The sequence below is a fragment of the Ictalurus punctatus genome, chromosome 5, assembly GCF_001660625.3.
Source record: "Ictalurus punctatus breed USDA103 chromosome 5, Coco_2.0, whole genome shotgun sequence".
Classification (NCBI taxonomy): Eukaryota; Metazoa; Chordata; class Actinopteri; order Siluriformes; family Ictaluridae; genus Ictalurus; species Ictalurus punctatus.
The window spans coordinates 20,258,652-20,275,071 of record NC_030420.2 but is presented as its reverse complement, the minus strand read 5'-3'; the positions used below and the strand labels follow the sequence as shown (position 1 = coordinate 20,275,071).

The 16,420-nt window shown below is 36.8% G+C and overlaps 1 protein-coding gene across 2 annotated transcripts in view; it reads right to left on the bottom strand.

The window, feature by feature from the left end:
• Window positions 1-607: 607 nt before the first annotated feature.
• The window catches only part of smarcad1a (SWI/SNF-related, matrix-associated actin-dependent regulator of chromatin, subfamily a, containing DEAD/H box 1 a), a 17,037-nt gene continuing 1,224 nt past the window's right edge, over window positions 608-16,420 (bottom strand). Inside the window, exons 3-24 of one of the 2 annotated variants that reach the window (XM_053680296.1) lie at window positions 14,255-14,384; window positions 13,647-13,793; window positions 11,673-11,739; window positions 11,404-11,480; window positions 11,188-11,298; window positions 11,023-11,104; window positions 9,873-10,486; window positions 9,516-9,712; window positions 8,914-9,004; window positions 8,487-8,586; window positions 7,264-7,323; window positions 7,042-7,117; window positions 6,772-6,907; window positions 6,467-6,598; window positions 4,722-4,817; window positions 4,507-4,624; window positions 4,211-4,326; window positions 1,957-2,145; window positions 1,739-1,857; window positions 1,473-1,655; window positions 1,119-1,225; window positions 608-1,036 (exon numbers count right to left, since the gene is read on the bottom strand). In XM_053680296.1, coding sequence (XP_053536271.1) covers window positions 975-1,036; window positions 1,119-1,225; window positions 1,473-1,655; window positions 1,739-1,857; window positions 1,957-2,145; window positions 4,211-4,326; window positions 4,507-4,624; window positions 4,722-4,817; window positions 6,467-6,598; window positions 6,772-6,907; window positions 7,042-7,117; window positions 7,264-7,323; window positions 8,487-8,586; window positions 8,914-9,004; window positions 9,516-9,712; window positions 9,873-10,486; window positions 11,023-11,104; window positions 11,188-11,298; window positions 11,404-11,480; window positions 11,673-11,739; window positions 13,647-13,793; window positions 14,255-14,384 — 3,010 coding nt within the window. In that variant the 3' untranslated portion in view covers window positions 608-974. The remainder of the gene's footprint in view (window positions 1,037-1,118; window positions 1,226-1,472; window positions 1,656-1,738; window positions 1,858-1,956; window positions 2,146-4,210; window positions 4,327-4,506; window positions 4,625-4,721; window positions 4,818-6,466; window positions 6,599-6,771; window positions 6,908-7,041; window positions 7,118-7,263; window positions 7,324-8,486; window positions 8,587-8,913; window positions 9,005-9,515; window positions 9,713-9,872; window positions 10,487-11,022; window positions 11,105-11,187; window positions 11,299-11,403; window positions 11,481-11,672; window positions 11,740-13,646; window positions 13,794-14,254; window positions 14,385-16,420) is intronic. The other variant, XM_017468872.3, reaches the window with a different exon arrangement.

Sequence of the window (16,420 nt, the reverse complement as noted above, 5' to 3'; positions counted from 1 at the left end):
TCTAAAGGTGGAGTACATTTATAAAATAATAAAAGAATAAATAAAAATCAATAAGAGAGACTGGCTAACCAAGCTACTTTGAGCATTAGTTAAGGTCATACAATCAATAGTAAATTGTTAAATTTTGCTAGTGTCTGCTGCCTTGGTTTATATTGCTTGGGAATATCAGCACAATGAAAGTGAGGAATAAGACATGGTTTTGTTCCAAAACTGTCAAGAGATTTTTGAGCATGCTAGAATAACGTGCATGTTCATATGGCTTAATGCAAAACTTTTAATCATAAAATAACTCCTATAAAATGCATTATGCATAAGGAAAAATATTGGGGGGGAAGATATCGAGCTCAACTTGTGTATATAAAAAAAATAAAAAAAAACAAACAAAAAAAACACACTATTCCCAAAAATAACTGCAGAAATGCAAGTTTAAATCATTCACTTACATGGGATTTGGCAGGGTTGCACTGAAACCAGCCACTAGAGCACTCAAAACATCTTGGCTTCCCTTTTCCATTGTTCCCACTCAATGGCCACCCTTATGTACAGGGCAACTGTTATCCAACTACATAACTTTAGACTTGGTTCTTAACCAAAGAAGCAAGTTAAATAGACTATAAAAACATCTTTATTTGACAGGAACATATACAACAATATATAATACAACACAGACAACTACAACAATAGTATTTTAAAAAAAGAAAAAAAAAAGAAACTAATAAGCTATTAGCACAAGCATTGCGATCTTAAACCTGAAATTGGATTCTCCTAGGCAGTGCTAGACTTTCAACCCGAGTCAAAATGAGGATATGATGAACAGTACCCAAGTAAACACTAAGTGAAGTATGAAGTGAGTATTTTTTTTCAGTCAGACATGAAGTGACCTACTTGTTACCACCTATGGCTAGCAAGTGCACATTCATAAGAATAATAGTCATTTAGCCATGTTGCGTGTATCTATACTAACCACTTTTAGGTCAAAGGCCCAGTGATACCTTCAACAGCTCAGCCACATCCTCTGACATGGAGCCTTCTTCACCTGGAAGAAAAACAAAGAATCTTCATTTCTGCTATACACTGAAACAAGTGGTAAAGGTTTGCGCAGGGTGGCTTGCACTCACCATCATCAGTAGTCATGTCTTGTTCAAGTTTGAGTTTCTCCTGCCCTAAACGAAGCATGCAGGCCTCTATGGAATCTTTACTAATCAGTTTTATAACCTGCACAGTCCTATAAATAGGCAACAGTGCATCATCAATACAGAGTGCTCTAAACATTCCTGATATTTTTGTGTGGCAACCTGGAAAAACCTCACACATGGTAAAATTTTTACATTTACTTCTGTTTTCCTGAATTAAGAACAATTCTCATTTGCATTTGCCTCAATCATGAGTACTTACAGCATTTATCAAGGGATAGTGAGTCTTAAACAAGGTCAGAAACAACTATTACAGCAAGTAATTGATACTCTACTAACCTGCTCTGCCCCATTCGATGACAGCGGTCCTCTGCTTGTTTATCATTGAAAGGATTGCAGTCAATATCATGAAGGATCACTACATTAGCAGAGGCAAGGTTGATCCCTTGGCCACCAGCACGAGTTGACAGAAGGAAGACAAATATTTCAGGGTCTGTGTTGTATTTGTCTATGAGGCCAATTCTAAACCCCAAAAAAGAGGAAAGATGTCAAAAATTACATTGTGAGGAGAAAGAAGAATTTGCACACCATAGTGATATGCTAACCTTTCTGCCATAGGTGTGGAGCCATCCAGCCGAACATACTGGTGACCAAGGTGTTTCAGCAAAATCTCTACAATGTCTAGAACCATGGTGAACTGGCTAAAGAGCACTGCTCGGTCACCCTAAGCAGAACAAAAGTCACATCTCAGAGTGGACAGTTAAAATGAAATATAGTCTACAAATCAGGAGGACCTCAATTAAATTCCAATACCATTCATTACCTTCTCCTTGAGCTTGGCTAATAACTTTGTAAGCAGGGAAAATTTTCCAGAGTCCAGAAGGAGATTTTTTTCCAGCTGAAACCTGGAGATGGAGCTGTATTCCTTACAAAGGTTATGCAGCTCAAAGTCTGACATCACCTCCATGTCTTCCTGAATTAGTGCAGGGTCTGCATCAAAATGTGTTGGTTCCTATAAAAGAATGTGACTCAAAATTTAAAAACAAAAAAAAAAAACAAAAACACCACACACACACACACACACACACACACAGCTGAATCAAGGTCTTCCAAGCCTTAAAAAGTTTAGCATTGTGTTGCCATTAATTTAAACGGCTAGAGTCATGTGAAAAAACAAGTAGACCCCATGGAAACGTTCAAAAATAATAATAATAAAAAAAATTAATAATAATAAATAAAAAACCCCATACAACATATTTGGACAGGCAAACATTTGATCCACTTTGAAACATTAATAGAAGTTGATATACTACCAAAGGACACAATTTAAATTAACAAGCAAAGCAAAATCAGTCATGTGGAAAAAGTAAGTACACCCCTACATTTATCACAACTTCAAATCCATAAAATGAGAATCAGATGTTCAAGATTGGGTGCCAGTGATTAAAACCTGCTTAGGGAGTGCAGGTGGAACCTGTCTTGTTTACACCCCTCTCATATCTAGTGTCTGGTCTTCCATTTATTATTGAGGTGTCTCATCATGCCAAGATACAGTGCACCCGGAAAGTATTCACAGAGCTTCACGTTTCCCACATTTTGTTATGTTACAGCCTTATTCTAAAAAGGATTAAATTCATGACTGAGGCCTTCTCCCCCGATCGCTCAGTTTGGCCGGGTGGCCAGCTCTAGAAGAGTCTTGCTGGTTCCAAACTTCTTCCATTTACGGATGATGGAGGCCACAGTGCTCATTGGGACCTTCAATGCTGCAGAAATGTTTCTGTACCCTTCCCCAGATCTGTGCCTCGATACAATCCTGTCTCGGAAGTCTACAGACAATTCCTTGGACTTCATGGTTTGGTTTGTGCTCTGACATCCATTGTTAACTGTGGGACCTTTTATATAGACAGGTGTGTGCCTTTCCAAATCATGTCCAATCAACTGAATTTACCACAGGTGGACTCCAATCAAATTGTAGAAACATCTCAAGGACACTCTCTGAGTGTCATGGCAAAGGCTGTGAATACTTCTGTAAATGTGATTTTTTGTCTATTTTTAATAAATTTGCAAAGATTTCAAACAAACTTCTTTTATGTTTTCATTATGGGGTATTGTTTGTAGAATGTTGAGGAAAATAATGAATTTAATCCATTTTGGAATAAGGCTGTAACATAAAACGTGGGAAAAGTGAAGCGCTGTGAATACTTTCCAGATGCACTGTATAAAGAGCTCTGTAAGGCCTTCAGAAAAAAGGTTGTGTATGCTAGGAGTCTGGCAAGGAATTTAAAAAGATCTGCAAATTATCTGAAATACATCATTCCACTGTAAGAAAAATCACTTACAAATGACACAGATTTCAAACGACTACCAATTTGTACAGGACTGACTGTCCCCGCAAATTCAGCCCATGAGCAGGCCGTTTAATGCAAAAAGAAATCCAAGAATCCCAAAATTTCATCACAGGATCTGCTAGTAAGCCTTGCAACTGTTTGTGTCAAAGTGTATGCATCTACAATCTGGAAGAGATAGCAAAAATTTTACCTGCATGGGAAGCATGCCAGGAAGAAACCTTTGCATAGACCAAAGTCAGCTTTTCAGGAGAAGCACCTCATAGCAACTGTGAAGCACTGTGGTGGAAATGTTAAGGTTTGGGGTTGTTTCCCCTGCCTCAGACAATTATGCACAATGCCTACAAGACAGTATTTCTGCTTAAGGAAGCAATACTAACTTCTGAGGCAGAGGGTATTCTTACTTTTTCCACAGAAGAATATCATATCTATTGATATTCCTGTTGAATAAATGATCTAAAAATCAAATTTCCTTTGTGGTTTTGTTCAAGTACATCAACTTATTAATAGGCACTGTTTCACAGATGATCAAATGTGTGCTTGTCCAAATGTGTCAAATGCACTATTTCCATAGGGTGTACTTATTTTTTCACACAATTATTACTAATTGCACTATGAAGTTAGTCCTAAATGGTTATTTAAAATTAAAGAAATAAATAAGCACAAGTATACAATAAGCATAGTTTTACACTATTCAAATACCACTAACCAATCCAATCACCAGGTGCTAACCTTCAGCATGGCTCGGCTCATGGCTGCAAGCTTCTCTGTGGTATAGTACTGCCGGTGCAACAGTGGATGATTGGCCATCTTTCTTAGCTGCATCATCACATTACTGAGCTCTTGCTCTGAAAACACACAGATGCAGGTATGTTTATTTATATTCTTTGATAGTTTATTTTCTTTGTGCTGGTTTGGACCAGACAGATAACTGATTATTACGTTAACTATGAGCTATTTTATAGCATACGAGTAAGTACTTTGTGTTGATGTTTATGTAAAATATGCACATTTTGTGTTACACATACTCTCTCCATTAGCAGTGTTCTTGAGCCTACTGAAGAGACCATCATAGAGTTGCTGCTGAGCATCACTCATGGGACACATTTCAATCTTCTCCACCTTGGGTGGTAGTTCTTTCAGCACCTACGGTATTACATAGATTACTTATTAAACGTTCAAATGCTTTAAGTGTTGGCAACAGCAGATTATTATCTTAAACTCAGTTTTTAGCAGTCATTACCTCACTCTTGACTCGTCTCAAGATGAAGGGCTTCATGATGAGCTTGGCTTGGGCAATTCGGTCTTTATGGAAACTACTTTCCTCTTCTGATGATTTCTAACAGACAGTGACATGATTAACATTGTGCATGACTGAACTACTTAATTAATCAAAGTAGCACATTAGTACACACAAAGGCCAACAAACAGGGAAAACAGCCAAAAAAAACAAAACAAAAAAAAAAACCACCAAACAAACAAAAAAACAACATGCATTTAATACATTAGTCGTTCCTCCTTTAATCATCTAAATCAGAGGTTCAACCTTTGTAACTAAAGCACCCCCCATGACATGAGCAAGAAACCTTGAGAGGAACCAGACTCAGATGGGAACCCATCCTCCTCTGAGTAACAACAGCTGGTGTGCAAGTAAAAAAGTAAAAGTTAATTATGGCTTTTATATGAAGTCCGTTTGTCGAACTAGTCCACTGTTCACTAAAGGAGACTTGAGTGCAAAATTATATGTGGTAATTGCAGTCCTAAGGCCATAGCAGCAACCATAATCCCAGCAACCACAGCGAGAATGTCCAAGTGGAATTGAGGTCCAAAACCATTTCCATGGTACTTCAAGCGGTACCATCCTAAGCAATCTCCAGGCTGCACTGCTTGGGTTCGACTTGTGGCAGAATGTAGCCTCAAGTTGAGGAGAGCTCCATCCAGAGGTAGGGCATCAGGATGGTTAAAGATAGATTTTATATCTTAATATAACCTAATCCATAATCTGTTTTGATAGATAAATCTTTTATGCTTTTGTAACTTTTAAAATTACTTTTCATAAAATTTATTAAATTTAATATAACTAAACTATAACAGACACATATGGAACATGAATGATCAAAAAATGTTTCTGAACACAACTACTTTGAACAAGAGAACTAGGCTGTAATAATGTGTACTATTTTACATGTAAAACATGTTACATTACATTCATCTTGCATTCTAAAAAACATTCGCATATGAATGATGTAAATTTTGAAGGAGGACGCGTCTCGTTATCCATGACATTGTTAAATCAATCAGTGGGACACCTGCGCTTGCTTCTTTTTACATTCACGTCTGTCAGCTGCTGTGTGATCACCGGGATGTGCTTCGCCGGCTCTCGGCCACTCACTGAAAAGAACAGACGCAGAGAGAGGTACGAGTGCAGCAGGAAAGCAAGACCGCACGCTTGCAGGACAGTACCGGCGACATTCAGTTGCTAAAGGGGTCTGAAAAGTCACTAAGTTGACAGCACTGGTCTGAAGTGACAGCTAGATAAAAGGAAGGCTAAGCTCTGCCTCTCCTCAGCAAAAAGAAATTGCAGAGGGAGCGGGAACGCAGGGTTTTGGCATTTATGCACATTCTATTTGAAAAGCAATAAAATACAGGAGTACCCAAATGAGGCAGTCAGTGTTTTTTTTTTTTCTTGAAAACAATTTGCGTCTCCCCCTTCCGATCTCTCCACACCCCTCTGTTGAGAACCACTAATCTAAATGAATCGGTAGTTTTCAGATCCTAATTGCTTCAACCCAAAAATGTGCTGGTTGTCTTCAGATCCCTATTCCATTACCGTTAACAAGAAAGTTGCAGTTTCGATGCCGCTCACATGGAGTAAATGTCTTCTCGCTCAAAAAGAGCCAAAAGGCCTTCATTACCATGAGACAGATTTCTGATTTTCTAAAACTGATTTGCTAAACCCAGTAATAAACCCTCTCCCAATTCCCCTACCGTAGAGAACATCTTGGAAATCTGTGAAGTGCTGCTAGAGAACATGGAGGGCATAATAAAGTTGAGCAGAGATATGAGTTCCAATAGGTTGTTTTGTAAAGGTGTTCCAGTGAGCAACAATCTCTGTTCAGCCTAGAGAAGATACACAAAAAAAAAAACTAAACAAAAACAAAAATCAAATAACAGAATATGCAAGAAAGGTCTACACATATCAAACTATCTCTAACTAAAATTTAAATGCTGATGAAGAAAAATATTTAACTCAAGTCATGTCAATTCATTATGCAATATCAAACTGTACTAACATTAATGGTCATAAGATGGCAGTAGCGTAGTGAGTTCATGTTCTTCAACATGTGACCCTCATCAAACACAGCACACTGCAGCTTCAACTTGCGGAAAAGGCTGCGGTCACTTTCATTGCCTATTGTTAAATTATATCTGGGGAGAGAAAAAACAAAACAAACAGCACTTTACACAGAAGTAAATCCAGACAGACATTTCCTCAACAATACTAATGTCACAAATAGTGTCTATTAAAGGTGATGTGATTACAATTTATTCCCCAAACTTACGTAGACACTATGACATTGAATTCCACTTGGTTGTTGAGAATATCATGACGGAGGTATTTACGGTCCTCTACAGAGCCTACATGGTGTGCATTAGACAAGATGTAAATGTGAAACAGTGCTAATAGCTGATATTAAACACCACTGTGAAATACAAGGCCTTTTGGAAGCAGCGTCTAGTTGTATTGCTTATTAAAAGCACCAGAATGAGAGTAATTCACTCACCATAATAGACGATGACTTTCAGGCTGGGACACCACAGCTCTAGCTCCCTTACCCAGTTGTCTTCGGGGAGAGACAATGTTTACTTCAAAAGTGCTGATATACAGCTATTGCATGCAAGCTAATAAATTTGCTTTAAGGCAGCACAAGATGGACAAATAACACCATACAATTCTGTTACAGCTGCGAGATGCCTTGCTATATATATATATATATATATATATATATATATATATATATATATATATATATATATATATATATATATTTTTTTTTAAACCAGAGCCACAGTTCATTAGTTTGGGACCTCTGTAATTGGGCCGAAAAATGTTAGCATGTTATCGAGTCACATTATTTTATTAGTATTTTTGTCACTTGTAGGCAGCATTATTGTCGCTCTGAAATGTACAGCTCACAGTTTACTACAATATATGATTTATTTGCCTTTATAATGTACTTGTGAAAAAGTGCTAAAATCTGATGACCTCCAACCCCCCCCCCCCCCCAAGAGAATGGTGGACAATTGTGCAAAATACCTACAATAAGTTATTTCTGCTAAAAGGGGCAATACTAGCTTCTGAGGCCAAGGGTGTATTTAATTTTTGCACAGAAGAATCTCCCATCTTTCAAGATTTCTGTTGAATAAATGATTCAAAAAGCTAATTTTCCTTGTGGTTTTGTTCAAGTATATCAACTTTATTAATAGGCCCTGTTTCAAAGATAATCAAAGGTTTGCTTGTCCAAATATGTCAAAACGCCAATGATTTCCATAGGGTGTACTTTTTTCACACGACTGTACATAAGTGCCAGGCTTCTTATTAGCAGATTAGTAGCACAAACTAACTTGCCAAGCTATACACTCTCTAATGATCACTGCTATTCTTGGGCAAGAGTTATTTTTAATTTGTAATGTCTATACATATTTAATTAAAGGCTGTATGACAGGATAAGATTAAAAACTTAGTGTTATCTTGTATTTTTTCCAAGTCATGCAGTATATAGGAACTAAGTGTTGGTAGGAACTTGCTGGTTGTGAGAAGGGGAATGAAAAAATGTGCCACGAGCACCAATTGATTGGTCTGAGGACTCAAGTCAATTATTCAGCTTTGTTGCATTAATATCATAACTAATTTACAATAAGCTGAGAAAATCAGCACTGTCACGCATGTGCATAGAAAAGAAATGAATGCCAATCGTGTGCTTAACTAACAATATATTGGTCTTACCCACTGTGGAAGAGGGTACAGTGATGAGGTGAGGGCCTTTAATCCCTTTCTGATGAAGGTAAGCCAAAAACGAAATTGCCTGAATTGTTTTTCCTAAGCCCTGAAATGGAAAAAAAAATATTAGCATATAATACAGGGCTTTTTTTAATTATTGCCTGAACACTTGAGACATGTGATTCAACAGAACAATTTCCCAGTTTTCAAAACAAAAAACAAAACAATCCGCACAACTTGTACACTTAAAGTATTGTTCAAACTCTCAACAAGTAGCACGATGTAACTTTCATCCCCAATGGTCTTCAGTTCTAATTTTAGCAAACCCAATAGAGACTTTAAATTTAACATTATGTCAATTAAACACTCAATGGACTTGGATAACTAGTTTATACTTGCATGAAATTATAAACTATAGTAAACTCAAACTCACCATCTCATCAGCCAAGATCCCACTGAGATTGTGCTGGTGTAAGAGGATAAGCCACTTCAAACCTATCAGCTGATATGGCTGTAATTTCAACCTGAGTGAATGCAAAAGTAATTAATTACACACAAACTAAAATGATTTCATATTACATTCAACAATAAAGTATCTGCGATAAATCTACTACTGAGAGAAACTTTGATGCAATGCATCATGTTGTGGATGGTTAGAATTTTTTATTTTATTTATTTATTTTTCTACAAGTCGGCAACTGATTATGCCTTAATACATGAAACATTCACACTTAATCATTACGCACAGGGTGTTTCATTTTAAGTCTGTAGTCATGTAGGAGGTTTGAAAACCAACGTGCACAATTATAGTATTAACTGCTCACTACTTACTCGTAATACAGCTCAGTGTTGGAACCTTTTTAATTGATTATATAATTCTCTACATATGTATCAGGGTTTATTGCAGAAATCCTGGAAATCCAATTTTACTATTAATTAGTGACCCCAGTCTACTGCATGCATAGGAGACAAAATTCAAATCAAATTTAATATGATATTTTCACAAGGAGGTAAGTAGTAAATATAATAGCTCACTTGCTGTTGAGGGTGATGGGCTGTTTCATGGAGCCCATGCCGTTTTCAATGACCTTTGTTATGTCTTTGGTCATCTTCCTGGCTATGCTTTCGCACTTGTTCATGAGCTGCTTCAGTACTTGTCTTTTCTTCAGCACACTTCTACAGCCATGCACCAACTCCATAGACAAACCATTATCCTTATAGAACTGCTCGTTCTGGGGGGGAAAATAGCAACAAATTCACCCAAGTAAAGAATACCGACTGTCAAATGCATATAGTTCAGCTTTTCCTCATGAAATGGAGTACATTTGAGTTTCAGGCAATAGGTCAGGCAACACAATCTCTTATAGAAGCACTTCTTGCAAAAACCCTTACCACATCTTTCCATCTGTTGAATGGTCTCAGTGAAATAATCTTCTGGGCTTTTTTCAACGAGCAGCCAGATATCAAACTCAGTTCATCCAATGATGCCTCCTGGAGAAATTGCAATATCTGCTCCTGGACCCTGGGATCAAAGCTATCGTCTTCACTGTCAGAGTCAAATTCGTCGGAAACATCCTCGGCCTCACTATCCAGTTCTGAGTCATCAGAGTCTTTGTATTGTTCTGGCTTTAACTTATCGGCTTTTGCTCTCTCAGGCTTATGACCGACTGTCGTGCTTCCTCTTGAGGTTGATTTATTAGAGGGGGACTGTTTTCTTGAAGGAGATTTACTTGATACAGCTGATAGCCATCTTGTCAGACTTGAATTTGGCTTTTGCTTCCCATCTCCACTGCTCTCTTGCCTGCTCTTCGATGGTTTTGAATTACTTGAAGAATTTGGCTTTTGCTTCCCATCTTCACTGCTCTCGTTCCTGCTCTTCGATGGTTTTGAATTACTTGAAGAATTTGGCTTTTGCTTCCCATCTTCACTGCTCTCCTTCCTGCTCTTCGATGGTTTTGAATTACTTGAAGGTTTTGACATCTTCTCGATCTCTTTAGGGTTAGAGTCTACAGGCATTAAAAAAAAAAAAAAAAAAAAGAGAAAGAAAAAAACTTTTCACATATCAATGCTTGCAATTTTAATTGTGTGTCAATAATTCTGAGGCTAACCCAAGAACCAACATTTTAAGCCTGTGACAATGGCACATTGAAATATATTGTTTGACACAAGGCTTTCATTTTGAAACTTCTGGGTATCAAACACTCAAAGTACTGCATAGTAGGATATTCATCATAAAATACTGCTTATTACTTGAGGTGTAATAAAATTACTTAAGCCCACACTTGCTCTTATGAAAAAGTAACGTCCTGGATATCTTGGATCCGGAGAGGCTACAGTGTCATTCTAGTCTCAAATATTGTACTTTTATAATGCTGAATGTTTTTAATAAAATGTACCTAAGACACATTCAGGCAATGCGAATTTTTGCAGAATCAAAAAAATATTGCATCAGGACACTGCCATGTTGTTTTGATTCACATTTTGAATTTTTTTTTGCATCGTAACACTCAACCGACATAGTCCAGAAATATTTTAACCTCACCTGATTCTGATGAAAACATGAGCAATGATCCCAAGGCATTTTCAAAATCCCACTCATGCTCTCTCAGAACTTCTCTCAGTACCTGTAAAACACCACTCATCATACACAGCTCATGCACAAGCACAGACTTTTCCATTGCCTTCTGAAGCAACAATTTTAACCTACCACTTTGTCCATTTTGGGAAATTTCTTTTTCAGTTTGTGCACCAAAGCATCTTGCTTTTCTTTGCTTGGCTCATGGTTCTCCTCTTCAGACCCTGGCTCAGAATCTGGCTCCTAAACAAAAACAGAGTCAGAGCACACATCCACAGATCTCAGTTTTTTATTTATTCATTAAAAAAAAAAATCACCACCCCAAAAAAGAATTTAAACAAAGCTTACCACGGTTTTCCGCCGCTTCTTTGGCTGCGTCTCATCATCATCACTGTGTGTTGCTCCACCTTTTGTCTTGGATAAATCTGTCAGATATCAGTAACCCCAGCCATATCATCAGCATTACATTAATATTTTTTGTATTTTTGTCAGTCTACTTCAACACTGTTACATGAAGAATGTATGAATTAGATCAGAATTTACAATCAGCCAGCTGTAACCAATGTCAGAGTCAGCTGATGTAAATTCTGACCTAATTAATATATTAAAAGGTATACCTTTATCTTTGTAGGCCACCAAACAACATGCTACAGCTCCCTCCAGCGTGCTGGTACTCTCAATCAGCTGTGAAACCGCAAACAATGTTGCACAAAGATTAACAGTCATGTCACTGTTCCAAATCTGCAAACTGAATGCTAGAACTGTCTAGTCCTGGGCCATTGCAACAAGTCCAGCTTAGCTGTAATAAAATGATACAGAAGTTTTAAACTGAAAAAAGTTTGAATCTTCAAAATTTAGTTGCATTCATGCTGCCAGAAACTACAATAAACACCAGTTACATCACAGCATGACTGAATAATCAAACCTGATTGGTCAGAAGGTGTGCATTATTTTCCTAGAACAGCACGGCTCTGAAAGTAGTTCCGGCTGTAACATGAACAATAAGTTAATATTAACGTGCTTGTTCAAATATTACAGTTTCTATAATAACACCACATACACAGGGACTTGTACAACAGTCGCTCCACATAATCTAATAAGATTAGATTTGTATTTTTAAAAAGGTGTTGGTTTTTAACTTATGAAGTAAAACTTATAATCGCTGATGTGATTTTTGTTAGGAGATATTTATGGAAGGTGTCATGGTTGTACACGCTGTGTCATGGTGCTTTTGAGAATATTATCAGCACAGGAGAGCCTTCAGGACAGAGGAGTTTGTTTTCCAGTTTTTCTGTAAAGTGATGTGCGAGAGAGAGAGAAAGGCAGGCTGGTGAGGGAACAACTGTTTATCATGGCTATAAGTGAGTACAGGAACGAACTTGTGCCTTGGATGTTACACAACATTAAATCTAACTAGAAACTGTTAAAATGCATGCCGTTTAATACATTAAGAAATTAAACATTGGCAAATTTCTGTGGTAAGCAGAACACTCCAGACCAGAGGTCAGGAATCTTTTCAACTGGCAGAGCCATAATAGGCAAAAAAAATAAAATAATAATTAAAAAAAAAAAAAAGAGTTATGATTTTTTTTTTTCTTTGGAAAAAGACTTCATTTAACCAACTATGATAGCTTCATCAAATGGTGAATCAATACAAGATGCAGTACGAGCACAAATAAATTACCATTTACATGCTAGTTACCATTAAAGTAACTACCACAAATGTAAATTCATCTGTCCATTTGGACTGGAAAGAATGATGCTACTTTTTTTGTTTAGCCATTTCAACTTTGTTAAAAAACTGAAAACTGACTGGCTATGTATTTTTCAACTGATTTTTTAATTAGACTGGGATTTTACTGCTCTGCACAATTGGTTGGCGTCTACATGACAAAATGGGCATCAATTATGTAAAAGTTTAAAATGTATCAAATTTTAATTTAATCAACACCCAAGCTTTCGTGATTCATAATTGCTTTTATTTATTCGAACGGTATACAGCTGTTAAACACACTACTACAGTAACCTAGTTGTAACTGACCGAGTAGCACAATCTTTCGGTAGAAAAGAAGAAAGTATTTGTCATTTTCCACCACAAGTAGTGCAATTCACACATTTAACCATCCTTGCCGCTAGAGGGCGAACTATGCCAGTTCATACCACTTCATTTGCCAGTGAATCAGTGTACTGGAGAAATTCCTCCTGAGGAAAGCTGGGTGCAAATATTTCTAGGTTGGATCAAGGGCTATATTTGCAAGAAAAATTAACAATGACTGTGCAGCATTCAATGAATCAATCTGCCTTTTCCTACCAAACATGATGACTGTATTAACTGCTCTGCTGGAAAAACAAAACAAAACAAAAAAAAAAAACCCCACAACTTCCAGACTAACCACTAGTTTACAGTCTTGTCCTAGGACAGTTGCAATATTCTTTGCTTTGTTAAAAACAAGTTGCTTGTGGTGGTACTATTTGTTTGTGGTCTATTAGGAATAAAATTGTGCTGTTGCAGTAAAATAATCAACAGTGGGACGTAACGGTGTACAAATCTCAATCTTCTCAAAGCTGGATGTTGGCGTAGATTCTATTACCTCAGGGATATCATGTTCACTTGTTTGTGTACAAGAGCAGCACACACCATGTCCACTGATGTCCAGGCTAAAGTCTAAACAATGGAGCCACAGGAAGTCTTTCAGCAGGCAAGATGGATCTCTCCTTCCATTTTCCCTCTCATACTTCTACAGGTAACACATTTGTGCAGCACACCTGAAATTAATCTTTTGCCTCCTACAACCCACATTTCAACAGAACAACAAGAATTTTTGGTGAAGTGACAAACTTTGATGAGCAACTTGTTGATGCTAAGGTCTTACTAGTAAAACAGGGATGTGATTAAGGATGATGGCTTCTCTTCCCAGCATAAGTATGCCGGAAACCCATCAGAATGGATTATTTATTTCAGTTCTGTGCAGAAACTGAATATCTGTATTTCTCTTACTCTGGGAAAGACTTCTTTGCAAATAACATCACCACTTGGACTGTAACTACCTCATGCCACTCCCAAGATCCTTGTCAAATCCTATTTTTGTGTAGATCACATAACTGAATCAGGTAATACCAAGTACAAATAATACTATAAACACAAAGTGCTACAAAAATGTCTTTCTTCAAAAACTGAGTTAGTAACAAAAATAGTTACCTCCAGCAATTCACTTCTGTTCCTCTGAGGGAACATTTCCAGAAGCTTGGCCAGTTTTTCTTCCATCTCGAGACTTTTCTGCTTTTCACACTCTGTGGCATTCCTGGCTGATGATTGTACTGTAGGAACCCTGAACGACAAGTTCATTTTAGTCACTTTCAAACAGACAATGTTAAAACCGTTTTTGATTTTGGACATGTGCCATTAAAACATTTGATGTTTTAGCAAAATTATTTCTGTAGAAAGTGTTATAAAACACAGCACTGTTTTTCATTAGTGGCCCAAGTACAAGACAAATGAAGTTTATAGTCATTTTGTCAATCCCATTACCAAAACAGATTACAGCGACAAATTCAAATCATGTGTTGAATTCAGCTGACTGCATGCAGTAGCTCTGTATAAAACTGTGTAGTCAGTTGATAGACTAGGAAATGAAGTAAAATACTTAAATTATGCCAGTGATCATATCCAACTTAATCTGTTATTTTATATACATTCTAAACCCAAGTTTGATTACTGCCAAGTTAAAAATTAAATAAGTAAATAAATAATAATAATAATAATAATAAAAACTCTGTAGGACATATGGTGGAGGGGAGGGGGGGTGTAGGAGGTTGATTTTCATTGACTAATTTTTGACTGTAACTGACTAATTTTCGTTAAGTTAATTTAACTAAATATTTTGTTAGCCACTGTTGAAGTCTTTGAAGAATTTTAACACTCAATGCTGAAGCATACTGCTGCTGGATTCTGTGCACTGCATTCTGGCAAAAACATAGAAAACTATGAGAAGTTAAATGAAATTCATTAAAAAAAACAAAAAAACAACAAATTTATTTAAATAAATAAATAAATAAATAAATAAATAAAAATTAAAAAAAAAAAAAAAAAAAAAAAACAGCCTTAAGCTGCTTAGAAACCACAGCCTCATGTGAAGGAGCTTTGCTTAAGATTTTGTGTTAAGGCAAATGAATCAATTGCACTTCATATTTTTGAATGAATAAATACGCTTTTGGTTTTTAGCACAGTAGAAACAGCATTTTAAAAATCCCAACTGTTTTCTCACTTTAAGTGTACCGTAACTACATACCACCACTACTTTGGGAAAAAGGTTTTCCATAAACTTCCTGAAGTTAGAGTCAAAACTCTTACTTTGGTCCCCCCCACAGCATTTTAAGAACTGTCAAGGTTTTCCAGGTAGGGCTGCACAATTAATCAAATATCAATCTTGATTTTGACTGCCCATGATTACATGAACATGATCAACTGCAATATTAACGTTTGTTCGCCGCTCATAGAAACTCCGCTGCATATCAAATCAAGCGCTTCCTAAACTTACATCCAATCACCATAGAGTAGCACAGTGATGACGTCATTTTTATTTGCCAAAACCCGGAACTCACGCTGCAAGCTTTGCTTCGGATTTCAGAGCAAGCTGCAAGCTCCAGTGCTTTGCATGAGGGGAAATCGTGACAATAACAAACTGCTAAATGGGACTACAGAGGTTGTCAGAGACATTAAACATCATGCCAAACAGGAAAAAACTTCACAGATAAACTGGTTCAGGTGTGCTGTGCACAATTCCCCCAAAAAATATTTGATGAAGATTCATCCACAGCATCTACTGTATTATGGAAAATGTTTGGAAAAGTTGTCGGAAGCTTGGTGATGGTGACAGTGAAGTCGAGTGACTGTGGTGTAGTTTGTTTATAGCATATGGTTAGCTTTTTATTTCTGGCTATTGTATTTAAGCTTCAAACTTCATAAAAGTTGTGTTCATTTGTGAAAATTACCTTGATGGACAAAACATGTCAGTATTGTAAATTTCTGTTGACCATAGAGATTATTTTTTTGCAATAATCCAAAAGCCTATGTGAAAAACCTAGTTTTTTTTTTTTTGTCGAGGGAACCAGTGTGATGCTAACTTCTGGTTCCGGTACAAAATGACATCATCCCTGCACCACTCTATTGTGTGATTTGGCTGCATCTCTCTTCCTGTAAACACTGTTATTGCCTTTTTTGCATTCGCATGAGTTGTTTTCATTTGGTTGCATATTGTTATATTGGATTGCATATTTTCATTTGCTTGATGGCATTTTTACTTACATTATTTTTTGGTTACAATTTTATTTATACTTTGCTTCTATGAGATGATGCACTTTAAGG